This window comes from Lepidochelys kempii, chromosome 4 (genome assembly GCF_965140285.1).
Source record: "Lepidochelys kempii isolate rLepKem1 chromosome 4, rLepKem1.hap1, whole genome shotgun sequence".
NCBI classification, from domain to species: domain Eukaryota; kingdom Metazoa; phylum Chordata; order Testudines; family Cheloniidae; genus Lepidochelys; species Lepidochelys kempii.
Genome location: NC_136383.1, coordinates 73,249,593 through 73,274,262, shown reverse-complemented (window position 1 = coordinate 73,274,262; position 24,670 = coordinate 73,249,593). Strand labels below are relative to the sequence as shown.

The window sequence follows — 24,670 nt, the reverse complement described above, 5'->3', positions numbered from 1 at the left end:
ATGAATCAGACTGTATTCTTCCATCGGAGTATCTACATCCTTAGTTCAGATATCTGGTTTCTAAATGCAGATATCAAATGTGACTCTTTAGAATCATCTGATTGTGAGCCTAGGAAACGTAGCAGAAAAATATCTTGAGAGCAGATTCTTTATTAGGATACGGCACCTTGTTAAAGGTAAAAGCTTAGCATGTTTTTTCCCAGCCCTTTTCAGTTCAGCATCAATTAAAAATGTTCCTCAAGCTATTTTCTGACTCAGTTATTCATGATACATATCTTGCCCTCAACCGGGTGCCAGATCATTGGTTAGCAATTAATAAAGCTTGTTTCAACTGTTCTCATAAACACTGAAGACACCTGAAGAGACATTTATGCTGAGACATTTGACATACAAAGTGCACATTTATGTCTCAGTTTGGATGACCTGCAATTTCACAAGCTTTTTAAATTCAAAGATATGTTACTTGAGCTTTGAGACTCATCTTAAAACCTACATTTACAGTTATATTTCATAGATAAGGTTGAAAATATTTTTGTGGAAACTTTGTTTTTCAGCGCAATATGCAATTTCAATGAAACTGATTTTTTTTAATTTTGACAAATTTTCCCACAGAAAAAAAGGAACCAATATATTATGTTCCATTTTGAAATGAATTTTATTTCAATGTTATAATTGTATTTTACATTATTTTATTGTGTGTCAGTAATACCAGTGCATGAGATGACATACCAAGTCATGTCATAATGACATGACAGGTCATTATACGTTATTACTACTGACATTTCATAATATGACAGACACTATAATAGCTGAAATATTGTGTAGTCCTTCACTTCACCCAAGAGATGGCTGGAATGCAGTGGTGATTGAAAGGATTAATCTAAATCAAGGGTCCTCAACCTGGGCGTTTTGACCCCCAGGAGAACTGCAAACAGATATCAAGGGGTTACAAACTCTGGGCCCTGCAATATTGCTAAATTGGAGGAAGATTCGATATAGATAAGTAAGGGGGGTGGGGATTGGTTGCAGAGTGGTCCTGGTATGGAGAAAGGTTGAAAATTTCTCATCTAAAACAAATTGTGAGATCCCGAACCCTCCACTCTGACCCCTTTATAGCAGGTAAATGGGCTGGAGCAGCATAAATGGATTATAAAACCCATGATCTTGCTGAGGGGGAATTCTCCTGACTCAGGCACTGCAGAAGACAGTCACAAGGCTGCTTTCTGAGGGCCTCCTCACAAGCCCCAGTATTGGGGTCAAAGCGGGGGGCAGGAGGGATACATAGTGGGCTGGGTCACAGCATGCCATGTGCAAATTCCAGGCAATGTTGGGGCCCATAGCACAGCCTGGGGAAGCTATCATTACTTAAACCTTCCAGGAGTGTGTATTTTCTGCCAAGAGCCTTTCCAGTCACTACAGTATCCCAGGATTAGAAAGGTGAAAGCATGACTTAAAGCCCCCTTTCAGAGGCATAGCAGAGAATCTCACATTTTATCAGTAGATTTAGATCTCAATTCTTGCTTGACTCGTGTGTAGTCCCCTTGTAATACTCACTATGCCTTGCCGTAAATTAGACTGTAAATTCTTCAGGACAGGAACTGTGTCTTATTATGGGTGTCTATAGTGCCCACACAATGGCCCCTTGATCTCAGCAGGGGCCTGTAGACACTACCATAATACAGATAATAATCCTGCTTATATTGCCGGAAGTAGGTGAGCAGGACTCGTCCAATAATTTATAAAATGTTTTGAGATCCCTTGGCATGGAAGACATTCCATGAATATGTAACTCTTCTGCCATGTGTGGCTAACAGTAACAGGGACCAGGTTCAATATGGTGTCTAGGGAATCCTTTTTAAATGCTGTCTCCAAAAATGCACTTTGTCCATTGGGGAATAATGGATAAAAATAATGAGGAGAGAGAGTTTTTAGCAGAAATTAATAATGCCACGTGAGAACTAAATATAACTAATTGTACGGTGATGAGTAGTTGATTGAAGATTGTGACTGAGCCTCTTTTTCATGACACATTACATTTCAATTTCTGTAACTGTCCAGGAAGCAGGATGATATTTAAGGGAATCTTTTCAGAATCATGTTTTCTATTCATGTTTGCTAATTAAATGTATTGTAATCCTATTACACTCTTTAGGTAATAAAATCAAATGTGGATGAATTGACTTTGGATTTATTTGGAACTTAAATAGTGCTCTCTTACTGATCCAGGACAATTTTTGAATACCGTTAAGTGAAGGGAGCCCTTATTTTTTTGTGTAACCATTATTCAGATGTATCAGCCACATGCTACATAAGGCAACATTTAGACAAGTCTTTAAATGCAGTTATTATAGAACATCAGCACTGAAGAGTTTCCACTCTAAAAAAGCTTATGCTAGAGGAGATCTTATTATACAACACTGACATTTCAGAGTCATCACTGAACTGTTGTTGAGATATTTAACTTTCTCACACTTCTTGTACAGGATTGACATCTTCAAGTATGTGATCTATGGCATAGCAGCTGCATTCTTTGTCTACGGCATTTTGCTGATGGTAGAGGGATTCTTTACGACTGGTGCCATCAAGGATCTCTATGGAGATTTCAAAATCACCACCTGCGGCAGATGTGTCAGTGCCTGGGTATGTTAATATGACAACCTTCATTACTTATGTTAATTTCAATAGCATCTTTGGAAAAGGTTAGGATATGTTTACAGAGGAAATATGTCTCTTGGGGGAGGGGGTTTATATATTCTGATATGTTAGTAGTTAAAAATTGCAGCAAGAAAGGAATGAAATAATATGAATGGACTCCATATTAGCTAAGCAATATCTACTGATGAAAAGTGCTATATAAAAGCTACATAATAATAATTAATAATACGCATGTTTGTAGAAATAATCACTTTACTAATTAAATGGACAGGCTTTTTGCCCAAGCTAAATGTGAAAACTCATTGCTCAGTATTATGCTCTTTGGCGCAGGACCATGTTTTCATATGTGGTTTTATATTTTCCAGCATAATGGAGCCCTGATCCTGATTGGGGCTTTAGGAACTGTACATATCTACGTGTAGGTTGTAATATTTAATTATAGTGAGAGCTGATAAATAGATCAGGCCCTGAACAGTTCCTCCTTGTTTAATAACGTGGAGCTGGATTTTGAACCTTTTACTCATGTTGGTGAACAGTTATTCAAAAGTCATTTTCACTTCAAAATTAAACCACAAATTGACTCCTGTATTAGCTACATGCACAGTTTATGTCTTAGGATTGCTTGGCCCCAGCCACACTCAGTCTCTGTTTACTAATGAAACAACTAAATAATTATACTTTGGAGACTGTGCTGAATAAATTCAACAGAGTCTTTATTAGCAGAACCTCTCTAGGTTAGGGAGAGGCTACCTTAAATCTCAGAGTATTAAAGATGGGCAGATCAGGGCAAGACATTTCTTGGCTTCCCAAATCATCATTCCTTTTACCTGTGTGTTTGACCTATTTGCTATTCCATTCTTAGAAGCTCAGGTATTGTCACATCATTTATCAAAAATATTTTGCTGTTTTGCGTGGGAGTAGGTAATGATGTACTCTCCTGGAAGCCAGTAGAATTTCTAAGGTTGGTCATTTTATACTTGATGATAATAAACGTAATTGCAAATAGCATGAACATAAAATGTTATTCAAAGGAGGGCTAATCACTACACTATATTATGAGATTACTGATATTGATAAGCTGAAGTAAAGGCTAAGAGTACATTGTGGTGACAAAGGGTAAGCACCATCTAAGAGCATAATAGTTACCAAGAGTCAACTATTAGAAACCCAGGCAATCCATAGTTAAGCTTAACTTGAAAAGAAATCCACATATTTGAAATTGTGGAAAAGCACAGTTAAGACCATCCTAATAACTGCAACCTGCCCTATATTAATGTCACTCTTTCATCTTCTTGACTTTGTTCCTTTCATAACTACAGGCTGAGATATTAATACTTGGACCAACACTTGTTGAGACCTTTCAAGATGTCTGTAGTCAAAGGCTGGGGACATTATAAATTGGGAAAAATCACTGTACTGAGATCACCATCAAGTTCTTTGATCATGCTTTTATCATCTTTGAGAAGGCTTCAGTCTATGGCTGCAGACATCTTAAATGTACAGGAGATACTGTACTAATACAACTTGTGGATGAAATATAAAAATGTGAAGCCCAGATCATTGATTTTATAACAGTTTTCATATACGCATGTCTTCAATACAAAGAGTTATGCTCCATCCACACATTAACCTTTATTCCTTTCATAATAATGCCATAATCTTATAACCTGTGCCTAGGAGGATTCAATATTATGCTAGCCTGTAGTTTAATACTATGTGTGCCACATGAAATGATTGCTTTCAGTATACTACTTGTCTAATCGGGAATTTGTGAAGTATGTCTTTTCCTGTAAAGAAGCCCAAAGGTCATACAGCCACTGTACAATTAAGATTAAGGCAGTCTGCTTTTCATGCCCAATAATGAGATGAACTTGTTTGCTATGGGTGGAGGAAGCTGACACAAAGGGTGAAATCCTGGCCCAATTTAAGTGAATGGGAGTTAGGATTTCATCGAGATTATTTCCTCCCCAGGGAGATGCTATGGCAGCTCTAATTCTGTACATTTCTATATTTTCAAATGTTTGGGTTTCTTTTAGGTTAAACCCTAATTCTGAATTTCTTGGTCCTTTTTTGGTGGCTATTTGATAACTAACCTCTTTGTAAGGGTTAACCCCCCCCCCCCAAACTTAAGATACTGACATAAGAACATAAGAGCGGCCATACTGGGTCAGATCAAAGGTCCATCTAGCCCAGGGTTCTGTCTTCCAACAGTGGACAATGCCAGGTACCCCAGAGGGAATGAACAGAACAGGTAATCATCAAGTGATCCATCCCCTGTCACCCATTTCCAGTTTCTGGGAAACAGAGGCTAGGGACATCATCCCTGCCCATCCTGGCTAATAGCCATTGATGGACCTATCCTCCATGAACTTATCTACTCCTTCTTCAAACCCTATTATAGTCTTGGCCTTCACAACATCCTCTGGCAAGGAGTTCCACAGGTTGACTGCGTTGTGTGGAAAAAAATGTTCTTTTGTTTGGTTTAAACCTGCTGCCTATTAATTTCATTTGGTGACCCCCTAGTTCTTGTGTTATAAGAAGGAGTAAATAACCCTTCCTTATTTACTTTCTCCATACCAGTCATGATTTTATAGACTTCTATCATCTCCCCCCTTAGTCATCTCATTTCCAAGTTGAAAAGTCCCAGTCTTATTAATTTCCTCATATGGAAGCTGTTCCATACCTCTAATCATTTTGTTGCCCTTTTCTGAACCTTTTCCAATTCCAATATATCTTTTCTGAGATGGGGTGACCACATCTGCACACAGTATTCAAGGTGTGGGCCTACCATGGATTTATATAGAGGAAATATGTTATTCTCTCATATTATCGATCCCTTTCTTAATGATTCCCAACATTCTGTTCACTTCTTTGACTGCCACTGCACTTTGAGTGGATGTTTTCAGAGAACTATCCACAATGACTCCAAAATCTCTTTCTTGAGTGGTAACAGCTAATTTAGACCCCATAATTTTATATGTATAGTTGTAAAAAGACATACAGTTACATGTATAGTTGTATATAGACATGCAGTCCAAATCTTAATTCCAGCTTAATGAAAATGGCAAATTCGTTTGATTTATATTTGTTTAGAAATGTTTGACATGCGTTGGCAGCCGAAGGAGGCAAGGAATATGTTAAAAGCATTAGAGTTCTCTCTGCAGGAAGCTCTGTGGGTTGCTGGGAGTCACAGGACAATACTCTGTATTCTCCCTAGCTCTTCAACTGACCTCCTTGAGTTAGCTCTTTATTTCCTGGCCTCTCCTTTCTTTGATTCCTGCTCTGGTTCCCTATGGCCTTCTTAAGATGAGCAAGAATCTTGACATGATAAAGAACAGTGGAGTTTTTATTGTTTTTTATTTTAATCTAGCCTACAAATCTACATTCTTAAAATTTATATAATTACAATTTGAGGCAGTCTTGTTCACACGTTTCTTTTACTTCACTCACATATTTTAAAAATAATTCTTATATAAATAAATATATAAAAATAATGACTGTAGAGAAAAGCAACAATTTTTATTTGAAAAAGGTATTGTTTAAAAGATATTTCAGTTCTATCACGATGCTTTTGCATTTCTACACTCCTCTCTTTCACATCACATAATGTGGGAGCATAAATTCAGAGCACAGTACATGGAGAATTAGACATATAACTCCTATTAAAAATTAAAAAGGTTGCCCTGGGTGTGCAACCCAGATGGTGCTGTTGCTGTGTAGATCAGATAGGAGAAATTAATATATTGTAATTATAGAGTTGCCAAATGGAGATTATGCTATTGAGGAGGATTAGCTCAAATCACAGGCTGCAAGAAGGCTTCCTTATATGGAATTCTGGGATATTCATCTTGTAAATTTTAAAAAAATACACCACCTCACAAAACCAAAAAACTCAACTAATAGAATCAATCAGTTGCTTTTTAGCAATGTATTCTAAACATGACAAAAATGTCCTCTTTACGGTCACATATGCACACAGAATATTTGCACTCTCAAATAATTTGAAACCACATAATGTCTCTAACTTGAAAAGTGGCACTGTAAAAATGAGGTCATGTGTTTGTGTCAGTCATTCCAGGTAGAATTTGCTCAAATTATGAATTAAAAAGTATTTCTGAACAGAAGCCTTGCAGGCTCACCTGGAGGTCTGGGAATCAAGCTGAGTTCTTTTCTGCTTCAGCATCAGCACCTGCTGATCTTAATGAAGTTTATAATACATGTATGCATTGATTACACAAGTAACTAGAGTGGGTCAGAAAATGAGGGTGTCGGGGGTTTCAGGAGAAAATTTTTGACAAAAAACGAAAAAAAATGCTTTAGTCAATTTTCTGTGGAAAATTTTGACATTTCACTGAGAATCACAGAATGATAGAATATTAGGGTTGGAAGAGACCTCAGGAGGTCATCTTTTTGGTTTTCAGGTATTCAATTTTTTTGACAAAAAGTGAAACTCTTTTGTGGAAAGCAGACAGTTTTGCCCTTTTTTTGCCCATGTAGACAGGGCCTGAGTAAGTGTCAATGATAAAAGTCAGTGACTATTGTTTCAGAGCTAACTCATTGTTAAATGAAGTAAAATAAGGGCAGCATAGGAATGTTAAATAAATTCAAGCACAGATCATCAGTGTTTTTTAGTCTTCATACTTATATTTCTCAATACTGCATGTATGTTCCGTGAATTAATTAAACAGATATATAGAATGGCAGTGGAGCTTGATTAGCCAGAAAATGAGAAACAAAATTCAATTATGCCTAAAACCACTTGTGACATAGTTAATATATCAGAGATCAGGTGGCCCTCCCATTTATATTCACCTTGATGATCTTGGGATGTATCTTTTCCATCTGTGATGTCAGTCAGCTGAGTAAATGAAAGATTCATTTCTCAATCATCACAACATCTCTTGGCTTCCAGGCGTCACTTATTGCATAACTAATTATTTTTCTTTCTAAACTGAAAAATTTTGCTATTTTGGGCTGGGTTACTGCTGCAGTGTTATGGTGCTTACATTAATACAATAGCCTGCCAGGCACTATTACATGCATTGCCTGTGACTTTTTTTCTTTTGTACTCTCTGTTATTTGACTTTTTTTTTTTGTCGACAATAAACTGGAAAAATGTTTTGTTTTGCTTTCAAATTAATTGTGTTGTGAATGTGGCTTTCACAAAGTATATGGCATTTTTTCTCTGTGTATAAGTTTGATCAATACGTCATTTCTTGATCAAAACATTTTCTGAAAATGTGATTGTGTTATATATTTCCAAAGCTTGTCTGACTGTGGAAGCTACTACACTTTTTCCATGCGTTGTGCCTTCCTATTATGGACATAAAATAATCAAATTGTTAACTCTATCTTCCCTAGGTTTCAGAGAGATTCTCCTCTGAATGTACAATTGTAGCTGTCTGCATTATAGCTCTATTGTTCATCGGATGAATATGCATTTTGCTGACAGCATCCTTTGCTCACATCTGGCAGGCCTATTTTTATACTAGTAGTTAGCCATTTTATTCAATCTCTTTTATCAGTCAAATTGTTATTTACTCCCACAAATGTAGACAGCAATATTATAGACTCAGTTGCTAACATAGCAGTCACACTTTCTGTCCCATTTATTTTCTAGTCTATATGTCTGTGGATTCCAGTTAACTTCCCCAAAGTCTGCAAGAGCAGCAAACTGTGTTTTTCCTCTCTGGCTTATCCTTACCAATAACCAGATCTTGCCACTGACTCCTGCTCTGGCAGATTCCTTTTCCCCCTTGTGGCTACTGTAGTATTTAGACATATAACCTGTTAATCACAGTAGGAATTTTCTGTTGTAATGTATGTTCTATATGATTATGTGATAGTGAAAAAGGGCAAAGTTGAATTATATTCTAGAGGAGAAAGTGCAGGGACTTAAACAACAGATGAAGTTATTGAATCAAACCATAGAAACTACATCATGTAGATGACCAAAGGTGGTACTGTCAAGACCAGAAATGGAATAGAAAAAGGTGGATAAATGAAGATTGAAGATTTTGGCAGCAAAGAGGAGGAAAAGGGAATTTGGGGGAGGAGAAGATTTTGACAGCAAGAAAAGGAAGAAGGGAATATTGGAGATTGTGTGCCCTCAAGCTTCCTACAGGGAGCGGAGTCTGGGGCTTGCCCTGCTCCACATGTGCTGTGGCTTCGCGGAAACAGCGGCATGTTCCCCCTCCAGCTCCTATGCATGGGGCAGCCAGGGGCTCCGCATGCTGCCCCGCCCCAAGCACCACCCCGCAGCTCCCATTGGCTGGGAACCATGAGCATTCATGACCCACCATACAATTTCCATAGCCAGATATGGCCCTCGAGCCAAAAAGTTTGCCCACCCCGGTCAGTGTCCTCCTAGCAGTGTGTAATGAACATGGCTCAAATTTGGCTGGGTTGCTGTGGGTTAGCAAGCCAGTACATTCTTTGAGGATCCCTTCTTGTTTTCAAGAATCTCAGATTTCACTTACGTTAAAAAGACTGTAGATATTATAGTGGTACAGAAGATCTTGACAATGTGAACTTTAGGTAGATGATGCAGAGATGTTTGCCTGAGTTTGTAGGGACACTGAAACAACTCAGATTTCCAAGGCTGCTAATTTAAATGCCAGCATTGTTAATTTGCATGGTTTATTGACTCACAGAAGGAAAGAGGGAGGATCATATTGTGGAGAGTAGTACTACTATTTTCACCCCCCAGTTTGACCATTGGAGTTAAGGAGCCAGAAGAGAGGAGCATAGATTGGGTGGCATCTGAGTCCTAACTGAATAGGAGCCAATCCTGCAGTGCCCAATGTGGTGAAGCCAAGCTGAGTGTAGTTCAGCAGAGCACGTGATCACATTTTGAACAACTGCACAATCTACTTTGAGTGGCATCTCAAGTGGGCAATGCTTGAAAGAGTACTCCACTTCTTTTCTAACCCTAGCCTCACAGGCATGTTTCCTTGTAGAAGCCCTGCAGGCTTCCAACTTGGCTGCCTCTCAAACCAGGTGTAAATAACCTTCCTAGAGTGCCTTTCACAGGCAGAGGTGTGGTCTTGTCTGTGTATAGAAAACTTCCTGACAGTGAAAGATATAAACTATGGAACAGACTGCTCAGGAAAGTGGGATTTACTTCACAACTTGGAGACAAAACACCGGAAAAATGTACTATGGGGATCAACCCTGCATTGGCAGGGATGGTCATGATGACTGAAGAGGTCTTGCTGATCTCTAACTAGATTGGATAAAGTACTGTCATAGGGCATGAAAGCAGCCCAAAGAACTGTATTATACGAATGGTATGGGAAAGCAGCAATATATCTCATTTGAGGGAGTTGTCCAGTAGAGTGCCTCAGGAATCCATCGTAAATCCAGATTTATTTGTCTACTTTGCATCTAAAAGAGCGGGTAGTTGTATACACAGAATGTTGCAAATAGCACTCATAAGAAAGAGGTTGGAAGAAGGGATAGGAGACAAAATGAGAAACAGGATGGTGTAGGTATATACATTTGGGTAAAAACTAGGGCTGTTGATTGATCAGTTAACTCCCGTGATTAACTCAAAATATTAATTGTGATTAATTGCAGTTTTAATTGCACTGTTAAACAATAGAATACAAATTGAAATTTATTAAATATTTTGGATGTTTTTCTACATTTTCAAATATATTGATTTCAATTACAACACAGAATAAAAAGTGTACAGTGCTCACTTTTGTATTACTATTTTTCATTACAAATATTTGCACTCTAAAAATGATGAAAGAAATAGTATTTTTCAATTCACCTCATATAAGAAACTTACAAATGTTGGTTTTTTGTCCCACAACTGCTCTCAAAACCAAAACAATGTAAAACTTTAGAGCCAACAAGTCCACTCAGTCCTACTTCTTGTTCAATCAATCACTAAGACAAACAAGTTTGATTACATTTACAGAAGATAATGCTGCCTGCTTCTTATTTATGTAACCTGAAAGTGAGAACAGACATTCACATGGCACTTTTATAGCCAGCATTGCAAGGTATTTACGTGTCAGATGTGCTAAACATTTGTATGCCCCTCATGCTTTGGCCACCATTGCTTCCATGCTGATGATGCCCATCAAAAAAAATGCATTAATTAAATTTGTGACTGAACTCCTTGGGAGAGAATTGTACGTTTCCTGCTCAGTTTTACCTGCATTCTGCCATATATTTCATGTCATAGCAGTCTCAGATGATGACCCAGCACATGTTGTTCATTTTAAGAAGACTTTCACTGCAGATTTGATAAAACACAAAGAAGGAACCAGTTTGAGATTTCTAAGAATAGATACACTATTGGCACTTGACCCAAGGTTTAAGAACCTGAAGTGCCTTTCAAAATCTGAGAGGGATGAGATGTGGAGCATGATTTCAGAAGTCTTAAAAGAGCAACACTCCAATGTGCAACCTACAGAACCCAAATCACCAAAAAAGAAAATCTGCTGGTGGCATGTGACTCAGATGATGAAAATGAACATGTATCGGTCCACACTGCTTTGGATTGTTACTGAGCAAACCTGTCATCAGCATGGACTCTTGTCCTCTGGAATGGTGGTTGAAGCATGAAGGGACATATGAATCTTTAAGGCATCTGGCACATAAATATCTTGCAACGCCGGCTACAACATTGTTTTACATTGTTTTGGTTTTGAGTGCAGGGGGGGTTTTTGTACATAATTCAACATTCGTAAGTTGCACTTTTATGATAAAGAGATTGCACTACAGTACTTGTAATGGGAGAATTGAAAAATACTATACCTCTACCCTGATATAACGCGGTCTTCGGGAGCCAAAAAGTCTTACCGCGTTACAGGTGAAACCGCATTATAGCAAACTTGCTTTGGCCTTGAGCATTTCTGTTATTAATAGTCAGCAGGCCCCCCGGCACTCTCATGCCCTATCCAACGCCCCTGTTCCCCATCCCCGACCCTACATATTAGAAAAATGTAAAAGGAAATGTAAAAAAAGGAGTCACAATGAAAGTTGCATTTAGCCATAACAATAACAGCTGCTACCACTCTAGAAAGTAAATGTTTCTTTAGTTAATATTTAACAGCACAGATCAGAAGGGTAGAAACCCCAGATTTGTATAAGGGACTGTTACACAATTCCCAGGCTAAAGCTGTTGGGAGTTAATCATTTCTCATGTTACAGAGATCTGAACAATTCTTAACCTTTGAAGTTTCACACTTCCTTTCACCATTTGCCCTCTGGATGCCCAGAAGGGGAAAACCATTCCCCTATATCTTTTTATTTGATTTTTTTAAAGTAATAAAATCATCCTTATCCATTGAATATATAGGCGTGGGAAAGGATTCTTGACATGTTTGAAATTAATAATTTTATGACATCATATTGATTTACATGGGATTTATTGGTTTTCTGTTACACATCTGAAAGTTAGAAGATACGATATAGAAAGTAAAAAAGAAAAGGAGTACTAGTGGCACCTTAGAGACTAACCAGTTTATTTGAGCATAAGCTTTGGTGAGCTACAGCTCACTTCATCGGATGCATTCAGTGGAAAATACAGTGAGGAGATTTATATACACACAGAACATGAAAAAATGGGTGTTATCATACACACTGTAAGGAGAGTGATCATTTAAGATGAGCTATAACCAGCAGGAGAGCAAGGGGGGGGGAGAAAACCTTTTGTAGTGATAATTGAGGTGGGTCATTTCCAGCAGTTAACAGGAACGTCTGAGGAGCAGTGGTGGGGGGGGAAGGAAGGAAATAAACATGGGGAAATAGTTTTACTTTGTGTAATGACACATCCACTCCCAGTCTCTATTCAAGCCTAAGTTAATTGTATCCAGTTTGTAAATTAATTCCAATTCAGCAGTCTCTCTTTGGAGTCTGTTTTTGAAGTCTTTTTGTTGTAATATTGCGACCTTTAGGTCTGTAATCGAGTGACAGGAGAGATTGAAGTGTTCTCCTACTGGTTTTTGAATGTTATGATTCCTGATGTCAGATTTGTGTCCATTTATTCTTTTGCGTAGAGACTGTCTGGTTTGGCCTATGTACATGGCAGAGGGGCATTGCTGGCACATGATGGCATATATCACATTGGTAGATGTGCAGGTGAGCGAGCCTCTGATAGTGTGGCCAATGTGATTAGGCTCTATGATGGTGTCCCCTGAATAGATATGTGGATACAGTTGGCAACGGGCTTTGTTGCGAGGAGAGGTTCCTGGGTTAGCGGTTCTGTTGTGTGGTGTGTGGTTGCTGGTGAGTATTTGCTTCAGGTTGGGGGGCTGTAAGCAAGGACTGGCCTGTCTCCCAAGATTTGTGAAAGTGATGGGTCGTCCTTCAGAATAGGTTGTAGATCCTTGATGATGCGTTGGAGAGGCTTTAGTTGGGGGCTGAAGGTGATGGCTAGTGGCATTCTGTTATTATCTTTGTTGGGCCTGTCCTGTAGTAGGTGACTTCTGGGTACTCTCCTGGCTCTGTCAATCTGTTTCTTCACTTCAGCAGGTGGGTATTGTAGTTGTAAGAATGCTTGATAGAGGTCTTGTAGGTGATTGTCTCTGTCTGAGGGGTTGGAGCAAATGTGATTGTGTCGTACAGCTTGGCTGTAGACGATGGATTGTGTGGTGTGGTCTAGGTGAAAGCTGGAGGCATGTAGGTAGGAATAGCGGTCAGTAGGTTTCCGGTATAGGGTGGTGTTTGTGACCATTGTTTATTAGCACTGTAGTGTCCAGAAAGTGGATCTCTTGTGTGGACTGGACCAGGCTGAGGTTGATGGTGGGATAGAAATTGTTGAAATCATGGTGGAATTCCTCAAGGGCTTCTTTTCCATGTGTCCAGGTGATGAAGATGTCATCAATGTAGCGCAAGTAGAGTAGGGGCATTAGGGGACGAGAGCGGAGGAAGTGTTGTTCTAAGTCAGCCATAAAAAGGTTGGCATACTCTGGAGCCATGAGGGTACCCATAGCAGTGCCGCTGATTTGAAGGTATACATTGTCCCCAAATTTGAAATAGTTATGGGTGAGGACAAAGTCACAAAGTTCAGCCACCAGGTTTGCCGTGACATTATCGGGGATACTGTTCCTGACGGCTTGTAGTCCATCTTTGTGTGGAATGTTGGTGTAGAGGGCTTCTACATCCATAGTGGCCAGGATGGTGTTTTCAGGAAGGTCACCGATGGATTGTAGTTTCCTCAGGAAGTCAGTGGTGTCTCAAAGATAGCTGGGAGTGCTGGTAGCGTAGGGCCTGAGGAGGGAGTCTACATAGCCAGACAATCCTGCTATCAGGGTGCCAATGCCTGAGATGATGGGGCATCCAGGATTTCCAGGTTTATTGATCTTGGGTAGCAGATAGAATGCCCCAGGTCGGGGTTCCAGGGGTGTGTCTGTGTGGATTTGTAAAAGTGATTTCGAAAGTGATTGCTTTCCGAGTTCTGAAGGACTCTTCCAGTATTTAGATTCTCACTGATGGAGTTAACATTTGTGGCTTGTCAACACTACTGTTATTCTACATTTATATTATGGTAGCACGTAAAGGCCAATTAATTCTACTGTGTTAGGTGACTAGGCAACTAAAGGTTTATACTCAGAGAACTACTCTTAAATGTATTACAGTATTTAAGCAAAAAGAAAAGGAGTACTTGTGGCACCTTAGAGACTAACCAATTTATTTGAGCATGAGCTTTCGTGAGCTACAGCTCACTTCATCACGAAAGCTCATGCTCAAATAAATTGGTTAGTCTCTAAGGTGCCACAAGTACTCCTTTTCTTTTTGTGAATACAGACTAACACGGCTGTTCCTCTGAAACCAGTATTTAAGCAGTAAATATAACGGGAATTTAACACTTGGGAAGAGTACAATTAATGTGATAAGCCTCTGAAACTTTACTGATATGTAATTAAGCTTAAGTGAGTCTAACTGCTGTAGCTTACACATTTGTATATCGTGTAGCTCCTTGGGGTGTAAGTTAATTTATTTTTATTTAGTTATTCATCTAGATTTAAAATAATAAAGACCTCTATCCAAGACTCAAGGCTTCTAAACCCAATTCATCATACAACAAATATAATTAAATTAAATCTCAGCAGCATTAAAATCAATTCCAAAGGAACTAGATTGTCCAGCCACCTGCCCCCTTCATCTAGGAAGCATACCCTCAGCCTTCTCCAGAGACCCTATCGAACAGGTGTCTTTTGTAGCATGCCCCAAAAGTCACCAGACTTGTGCTATTTCAGATCAGAAGGGAGCCAGTTCTAGAGTCCTGCAATATCCTCTCAGAGAATGCCCTACCAGCCTCTTTTATAATGAGGGGATGATTAAAGAATTATAAAATATGCCTTACAGTGACAGATTCAAAGGGCTCAATCTATTTAGCTTAAGAAAGGTAAGGTCAAGGTGACTTAATAACAGTCCATAAATATCTACATGGGGAACAAATATTTAATATGGGCTCCCGAATCTAGCAGAGAAAGGTACAACGTGATTCAGTGGCTGGAAGTTCAAGCTAGGGAAATTCAGATTGTAAATAAGGTATACATTTTAACAGCAGAGTAATTAACCATTGGAACAATTTATCAAGGGTGTGCTGGATTCTCCATCTCTGACAAATTGTAAATCAAGATTGGATGCTTTTATAAAATAGAGCTAGATTCATAAAGCATATATGTGGTCAGTAGGGACAGACCACAACTGTGGCAGTACGTACTAGGGGGAGAGACCATCCTTCAAGTAGGCTGATCCCAGGCCATTTAAGGCTTTATAGCTCATAACCAATACCTTAAACTCTATCCAGACACCAATGAGTAGCCAATGCAGCTCTTGAAACACTGGGGTCATGTGCTCCCAAAGAGATACCCTGCTCAGTAAGTATGCCCTTCAGTTCTGCTTTAGCTTCAGTCTCTGAATGATTTTAATGGCTGTAGGCCCATGTACAGCACATCTTGAGGTAACAAAAGCATTGATAACAGTTGCAAGGTCCACATCACAACCTCTTAAACACACACAGATTGTAAAAAAGTTGATTGAATCACTGCTGTAATATGATTGTGAAACATATTAACTAATGGCAGTCTAAGTTGTGAACACTATTAACTTAATGGCAGATGTACTCCCTCAATCGAAGGGATGGATGTTACTTCCGCCGTCTCCTCCAGCTGCTTCCCCTAACACACCATAATCACCTCAGTCTACTCTGGGTTGAGCTTCAATCACCTTACTTCCATCCGTGCCCCCATCTTGATTAGACAGTGGCAAGGGGTCAGCTTCTCCTGGTGAGTGTGGAGGCCTACACCATCAATCTCTGCATATTTAAGCTTTAGGATTTTTTATAAAAATTAAATTTCTTACCCTTCTAGTTAACATTACAAAAGTGAACAAAATGTAAACTGATACACTGTTGTCTTTGTAAGTCTACGGACAGATTTCTCCACTGGTTCTATAGCTGCTCATGACTCTGCCAGGAAGCAATAGTAAAATTAACAAGGCTTGTATCCCTTTTGATGTTACTATTCAACAGTCCCCTAGTTAGCAGTGCAACTGTCAGGAATCAGTGAAAATCTCATGTTGCTGCTGCAGCAGAGTTAATTATTGGAATTATTTCTGGGTAAGAAAGACCAAGCAATGGAGGCTGGCAGAGAAGCATAATAACAGAGGCCCACTGCCTCTTGGCAGTAGCTAGAGGAGAGGTTGAATAGTAGAGAGAGCCCCTTTTTTGTATCAGCCAGGAGGGTTTGGAGTTGAACAATGGTTCTCAAACTGTGGGTTGGGACACCAAAGTTGCTTGTAACCCCATTTTAATGGGGTTGCCAGGGCTGACTTAGATTTTCTGGGGCCCAGTGCTGGATTCTGAGCCCCACTGCCTGGGGCCAAAGCTGAAGCCAAAGCCTAAGGGCTTCTCCATGTGCAACAGGGCTAAGGTTACAGGCCCCTTGCCTGGGGCTAAAGCCCTTGTGCTTTGGCTTTTCTCCCACTCTCTGCCTGGAGCAGTCGGGCTTGGGCAGGCTCAGGCTTCGGTCTCCCCTCCTGGGATCGTGTAGCAATTTTTGTTGTCAGAAGTTTGAGAACCCCTGGAATAGAAAAAAACAACAGAATGAGACTTCTCTCTTTTAGCATCTAGATAATTCCAGACCTTCTCTGTTTAATATTTAGAATTTCACATTTATTAGACATCTAGTCAGAGCCTGACAAGAAAGATGGAACTTTCATGAAGATTCCAGCTGGAGGTGACAGTAGGGGTTGGGATGTCATCAGAATGTGCCTCCTGAATACGGGAACAGGGGACCGCTATCCTTATATTGTATGGATATCTATTAGTAGCTTTAGTTCTCCGAGTAGTAGTTGTCTGGTAATTTTTTCAAGACCTGATCCTGTAGAACTTAGGACAACGCTGCATCATGGACCATCTTACTTATGAACATAAAATGCAATGGAACGAAAGGTTTAAGGAAACTTTAGTATATTAAGTTCAGCTTCTTGCAACGATAAATGTGATAACTTAGAGGAGCTATTTTCACTACTAACAAAATATATAGTGTGCTAAAGGAGCAAATGTGGTGTTTTTTAAGGTTTAGTACTGCTATTTAATAAATCATTTCTTCCTTTGACTTGTCAGGTAGCTGAACACTATTTCAAAGGAGTACCATCCCTTTTAAATCTGAGCAGATTGCATTTTGAATTTAATTCTGGCAGTGAACAGGCTTTTCAAGAAGTGTTTCTGGAAAGATGTCTAGAAGGTAGAGAGAAGACTTTATAAGAGAAAATTCACTAATAAATATTTTGGTTACTAACCTGTAGGCTTCACACAAGTATATCCTGTAATTTCTAAATTCCACTCCATTTTAGAAAAAAACATGTTCCTATTTTATGTGTTACCTGATCATTGTTTTAGGCTGTGCTTAGACACAGCTGGTCTTGTATTACCCAAGCCAATGCAATTTGATTCTTATGGTTACCACCTTGCTGAAACCACCATGAAGGACAATTGCCCATTGATAACGGTTTTAACAGGGCTACAGATCTGTGGTATGTCCAAAGACCTTCATAGACTTTGGCATTGTAGACACTATTGCATGTAATCTGAAAAATGTCCTTGCTCTTTCACTGGCTTCTTAGTTCTGCAATGTTAATTAGAGCATGTAGTGGACAAGTAGTCCTTCAGTTGAAAGTGCTCAGTCAACAAAGAAGAAAAATAAAAGCAGAAGTTCTTTTTTGGTCTTAGAGTAAATACAGTTTTAAAGACTTAGCCTTGTCTTCACTTGTGCCTGTGTTAACACATGCACACATAGCAGAAAGATTCCTAAACTTCCATATGCAGAAAGAGCACAGGAATACAGGCCAGTGTATAAAAATTGAGCATTATAGTTCTAAAATATAATTAATATGAAAGATGTGGTCCGACCCATTAAATTATAGTACATTTAACTACACATATTGAGGTATTAGCATATAAATAACTTTGCTTTACACTTTTTAAGAACACTTTCTTTCCCATTTTTGAATCCCCAGAAAGGGACTCTTAAACAGGACCAAAGCACACATTGCTATTTCTTGCAAGAGTAGAAAACCTCAACAGGGGAGATTTTTTTACTCCTAAAGTGAAAGTTTAAAATAAGCTTTAAATTGAAAAGCTATTCTAAAAAGGGCACAAACATGCATAGAATATTCTTTGTCACTTCTTGCTCCTACTTTAAAAAATAGAAATAAAACTCTTTAGCTTGATGATAAATTAAGAACATCTTTTGCTTTTTAGTCTGGAATTCAAAGCTCTTAAGTGCCACTATGCTGCCAAGTAATTACTTGTAAATGAATTCCTGGAGTTGGACCAGATGCTGTCACATCATATGGTGTAGTGTGACGGGGGGAAATAGAACCCAGAGACTGAGCAGAGATAGAAACTAAATAATAGTGTGGAGAAAAAAAACACTTAATTGTGCTCAACATTTTCTTTGTAATAGATGCCTTCCTTTCAAGTCACACTATGTAAAGCAGTTCACACATGCCATAGTCTTTGATAAAGGATCATAGGGGATGCAGACCACACTATACTTATCTATCATCTATGTGTTTTGATTTAGTTCCCTCTAGCATGTCAATATTTGGTGAGGAGAGAGAAAGCATAGATCACTGGCAGTAATAATCCATTTCCACAATGTCTCTGTGCTTAAGTCAGAGAAATTATTCTCACTTTTCCATCCCAACCTGCTGTCATTTTTTAATTCTCTGGGACAAATTCAGAGGCGATGCCGTACAAATTGGTATGTCCACCTTACTGGATATTATTAAGTGTTATTGTCAGACACTGAAGAAGGTTGTAGAAGGAAAGTAACCAATAGGCAGGTGAGGTTGTAGAAGGAAAGTAACTAATAGGCAGGTGCAAAGAAGATGCAAGATAGGGCAAGCCACAGCGTACTTTATCTTTCATCTTCTTGCTCTTGATAACTGTTTTTACTGCTACAATCCCAGCTTTCCACCTCAGCATACTGCTTGCATTCACAGTTTACACTGCCATTTACATCACCTCTAAGTATGGCTTTCTATTTGTTTGCATAACCAGGAACTTGGACTTACAGTAAGCCTTTGAAAAGGCTCTCGCCAAAGGCTCTTAAGCAAAGTAAGCAGTCATGGGATAAGAAGGAAGATCCTCTCATGGATCAGTAACTGGTTAAAACACAGGAAATAAAGAGTAGGAATAAAAGGTCAGTTTTCAGAATGGAGAGAGGTAAGTGGTGGTGTCCCCCAGGGATCTGCACTGGGACTGGTGCTGTTCAATATATTCATAAATTATCTGGGAAAAGGGGTAAACAGTGAGATGGCAAAATTTGCAGACAATACAAAATTGCTGAAGATAATTAAGTCCAAAGGTGACTGCAAAGAGTTACAAAGGGATCTTACAAAACTAAGTGACTGGACAACAAAATGGCAAATGAAATTAGGGGTTGATAAATACAAAGTAATGCACATTGGAGAACATAATCCCCAACTATATATACAAAATGGTGGGATCTAAATTAGCTGTTACCACTCAAGAAAGAGCTCTTGGAGTTGTGAAAAAATCCACTCAATGTGTAGCAGCGGTCAAAAAAGCTAACAATGTTTGGAACCATTATGAAAGGGATGGATAAGAAGACAGAAAATATTGTAATGCTACTACAGGTCCAAAACACATTTCTTGCAAGAGTAGAAAACTTCAACAGGGGAGATATTTTTTACTCCTGAAGTGAAATTTTAAAATAAGCTTTAAATTGAAAAGCTATTCTAAAAAGGGCACAAACACACACATAAAACTCTTTAGCAATAAAACTCTTTAGCTTGATAATAAATTAAGAACATCTTTTGCTTTTTAGTCTGAAATTCAAAACTCTTAAGTGCTGCTATGGTGCCAAGTAATTACTTGTAAATGAATATGCTCAGACCTTGAATACTGTGCAGTTCTGGTCATCCTATCTCAAAAAAGATATATTAGAATTGGAAAGGGTACAGAGAAGGACAACAAAAATGAAGAGGGATATGGAACAGCTTCCATGTGAGGAGAGATTAAAAGAACTGGGACTGTTCAGCTTGGAAGAGAGACCACTAAGGGGCGATATGATAGAATTTTATAAAATAATGAATGAGAAAGTGGATAGGGAAGTGTTATTTACTCCTTCATATAACACAAGAACCAGGGGTCACCCAATGAAATTAATAGGCAGAAGGTTTAAAGCAAACAAAATAAAGTACTTCTTCACACAACACACAATCAACCTGTGGAACTCATTGCCAGGGTATGATGTGAAGGGCAAAAGTATAATGGAATTCAAAAATAATTAGGTAAGTTCATGGAGGATAGGTCCATCAATGGCTATTAGCCAACATGGTCAGAGATGCAACCCGCTGCTCTGGGTGGCCCTACCCTCTAATTGCCAGACTGGGAGTGGATAAGAGGGGATGGATGATTCAATGATTACCTGTTCTGTTCATTTCCTCTGAAGCACCTGACATTGGCCACTGCTGAAAGACAGGATACTGAGCTAGATGGGCCATTGGCCTGACCCAGGAAGGCCATTCTTATGAACTGTGGGGGGAAAGTCTGTCTTACTTCACTTTTTACCCTTATAGGGATACCATCTTTTCAAGGTTCTGGAGTTGTTCTTGATTCTTCATTATCTCTTGGTCTTCCATCAGTTCATTTAACAGAGGAACAGACTCTACTAATGGTGGGCAGGGTTTGTCTATGGTGTAAATTGGTGCATACTGCTACTCAGGGGTGAAAGTAATATTAAATTCTTATTGGCACAGGGGTCAGCTCTGGACCCTGGCAGGGGTGGGGCCTCGGGCGGAAGGGGTGGGATTGCAGACCCCCCCCAGCCAGCCCATCCATGCTGCCTGGCCCATGCCGCCCAGGGCTCCAGCGGTGATTTAAAAGGGTCCAGGGTTCTGGCCGCTGCTGTTGTAGTGGCAGCAGTGCCTGGGAGCTCTGGGCCCTTTTAAATCACCAGCCTAAGGGCAGCTTCCCCTTTTGTGCCCACCCCCTTCCCCGTTGGTGGCCCGGTGGGGCAAAAGGGGCAATGACTTTAAAGCGCTGCTGCAGCACTTTAATATCATTGCCCCTTTTGCTTCACCTGTTGGCGGCCCTGCCGGTAGGGTCCCACTTTCACCCCTCCTGCTACTTAACTCTACGTCTAGCCATGTTTAGCTTTCTTTTATTGTAGTGACATAGACAGGAACATAGCCACAGTGATATACAGTCCACATACTGGATATTTATAATTGGGCTTTTTAAACTTATGCAAGAGAACTTTCTTTACAGGAACCAGAAAATGTTGGGTTTTTTTTCCTCGTTTGTTGGGCAGATCATCCAGCATTACTTATATTAGTTCCTTACTGTTAGATTCAATGTTTGATATGCATTGTAGGGATTCAGGCCTTAGGCTGTCATTGGGACTGTCGTGAGGTGCAGCCCTCATCGCCAGACTGGCACCTCTTCCTGGTCATGTGAGGGACTAGCTCTAGGCTGACTGCCCTATCCACAATCTGCACACCAGCAATCTATCTTTGTTCCCGCCTACAGCTCCTCTCTCAGTTCCTAGAACTGTAGCATCCTCTTTGCGACTCAGCCCTCTGGTTAGGTCACCATCCGTGTTTTCCCCCTTCTGGGTGGGGATTATTTCTGTTCAACTGTCGAACCACTTTCCTAGTGGTGGGAACCCCGACCCACCCACTACTCCGGGCCTCAGCCCAGGAACCCTGTAACTAGCAGCCTCCTGCTGCTCCTCTGTAACCTCCGTCAATGCTGCTATATTTTCTTGGGCCGCTTCCCCATGGCGCCAATACCTTCTTCACCCTCATCTCAGGGGACTCAGCTGCTCAGTCCCAGCAGCCAGCCAGGAGCTCCCACTTGCTTCCCTGGTCCTTGCTGCTCTGTCCAAGGAGTTTAGTTCTCTCAATCCTCCAGGGATGCAGTCCTTACTCCCTGGGCTCCCAGCAGCAGCTGCTCTCTACTTTGCCCTGCAGCTCCCTTTTATCTGAGCATGCTGGGCCCTGATTGGTTGCTCCCTGAAATGCCTCCCTGATTGGCTGTGCTTTCCGCAGCCCCTCTGGGCCTCTTGGAGTACTCACTTCCATTGCTACGTCTGGGGCAGGGCATGGCTAACCCCTTTTATGCCTGTCTGGGAGAGGCACCCCATCACAGGGACTGTGGAATTATTTGAGAAACATACTAAAAAAATGTAGTTCTTCAATATGGAGCAGCACTGCAAAATCTCGATCAATGTCCATTTCAAATGTGGGTGTTTGGCTCCAGTGTTCAGGCTCAGTGATTGTTTTTAGCAGTTTGGCATATTTTTCTGGTCTTTACACAGTTTGTTCAGTACAAAATAAGAAAAGAGCAACCATTAATGGAATACTGTACTAGTTGTCTCCGATAGTCAGCACTGTGACACTGAAGCATATTCACTGCCTCTAGATGTTACATGGGTTTTGGATCTGAAGTCAAATGGAGTTCAGCGGTTGCTATAAATACACAGCTAGAATTTTAAATTGCTCTACTCTAGAAATGAGAGGTTAAAATAATAGCACTCGGAGAATACATAGCTGCAACATAGTTTATAAAACACGATTCAGTGCTTTGCCTAGTGACGGAGGTACATTTTCCAGTTTGTTTATAATGGGAAAGCCCTTTGTATTAGTGTCAGGCTTGCAAATACGTGAGAGAGGTGCCTCATTGCGTCTGATCCAATACACATTGAAGTCAATGAGATGCTTTGCTTGCAATGGCAAGTGATTCATTTTAACTATGGTCTAAATCATGGCTTGAGCTCACGAAGTAGCATAGAGCCATACGTGGGCACAAGGACCTCCCTTGCATTCCTCCATCAGTTATTTGCACTACAGCCATTATATCCTCTCCTGGGTAGGGGGAGAGGGGGAGCAGAGAGTTGGTTCCACACCATCCCTATGGTGCCCAGTGAGATAGTTAAACCGGCACATCATGTGATGTACATTGGATCAGGTATAGACCCAGGAGCACTGGGGAGGGAGATTGTGACTCTGGGCTGTTCCAGAGGCAGCACAATAGTGCACTGCCCCTTACTCTGGGCAGATCACAAACTGCCCGTCTATTAAACACTAGGAAAGTAATGGAACTTCCAAACAACAGGAAAAAAAAACTGAGAATGCTGCATGCATGTTGGGTATGGTTCTGTATTTGAGTTGGTTTCAGAGTTTTTAAAATGTTCTACTGGTTTTGTTTCTCTCTCTTTCTCCTTTGTATTTCATATAGTTTATTATGCTGACGTACGTCTTCATGCTGGCCTGGCTAGGGGTCACAGCTTTCACCTCTCTGCCTGTTTACATGTACTTCAATCTGTGGACCATTTGCCGAAATACCACTTTAGTGGAAGGGGCTAATCTCTGCTTGGACCTTCGTCAGTTTGGTAGGTGAATGATGGATGCTTAATGTGAATTGAGACTTCAAAGCCAGTTAACAAAGCAGCCTTTTAGAAATATTTGTTGGGAATGTTGTCTGCAAACCCTTGATGCTTCCAAAATTTTTGCCTAACACCTTACAGGTTGGTACAGAATAAGTATTTAAATTGGTAAACAAACCAACAAAAAAGTGAGTCTATATTCTATCATTTCAATGGTGTGCAGATTTAAGGCACATCAGTTAAATTCATAGACATCACTAAAATTGGAGTTATTGCAAACACTACTGAAAATAGAGAAATCAAACAAAAAGACTGAGAGAAATTAAAAATATGAACTGGAAATAAGAATATGACTGAGAGTCAACCAGGAAAAATGAAAATTGCTACATACATGGGAAACAATCTGAAACCCAGGAGGTGTAGGAGGTAGGGTACTGGAAAGCAGTAAAAAAGACTTACTGTAGGGTCAGCAGTAGACAGAAATTTAGCAATGAGCTTGCAGTGCAATACAGCATAAAAATGTAGTATTGATCTGTATACACAAAGGTACCACATATTAGGTTGGAAACTTCTACTACCCTGGTGATAATGGCTGTAGTGAGTCTGCAGCTCGAAAACTGCTCCCAATTCTGGTCAGCTTAGAAAGATGGCAACAAAGTGGAGCGTGTTCACAGATATGTTAAAGGAGATGAGGGACAAAAGTCATAAGGAGGAGTTAAGACTGAAATAAGGAAGAAGGCAGTGCTGAAGGGGGAAATGATAAACATCTCCTATTGTTAGAATGGTTAGATCACAAGGAGGGATAGGCATAGCTTTAAACCGAGTACATTCTTGCACCATTTCCCTGTCATGTCTCAGGATCCACCCTCTGACTGGGAGGAGGCAGGGGCATGGCTCCTGTGCTTTGCAAAGAGAATGTCTGTCTGTACTCCGCCTGCCATAGTCTTTGCTTAGTCAATTCTAAGCCTCTTCCTGTAGCTTTTTTGTCTATCTGATAGCTTAGCAATAGAGGAAGAAAGAGTGCCTCAGTATCATACAGTCAACAGGCCTATGTCCTGATCTGGAAGAAGTGGATTTGATGATTTGATGAATTGTTCTTTTCTATTTCTGACTTCTATGATGCAATA

The 24,670-nt window shown here is 40.0% G+C and overlaps 1 protein-coding gene across 2 annotated transcripts in view; it reads left to right on the top strand.

Moving 5' to 3' along the window:
• Window positions 1-24,670, top strand: part of GPM6A (glycoprotein M6A) — a 345,565-nt gene that overhangs the window by 303,890 nt on the left and 17,005 nt on the right. For both annotated transcript variants that reach the window (XM_073341667.2, XM_073341666.2), the window contains exons 3-4: window positions 2,484-2,640; window positions 23,396-23,549. In XM_073341667.2, the coding sequence (XP_073197768.1) occupies window positions 2,484-2,640; window positions 23,396-23,549 (311 nt within the window). The remainder of the gene's footprint in view (window positions 1-2,483; window positions 2,641-23,395; window positions 23,550-24,670) is intronic.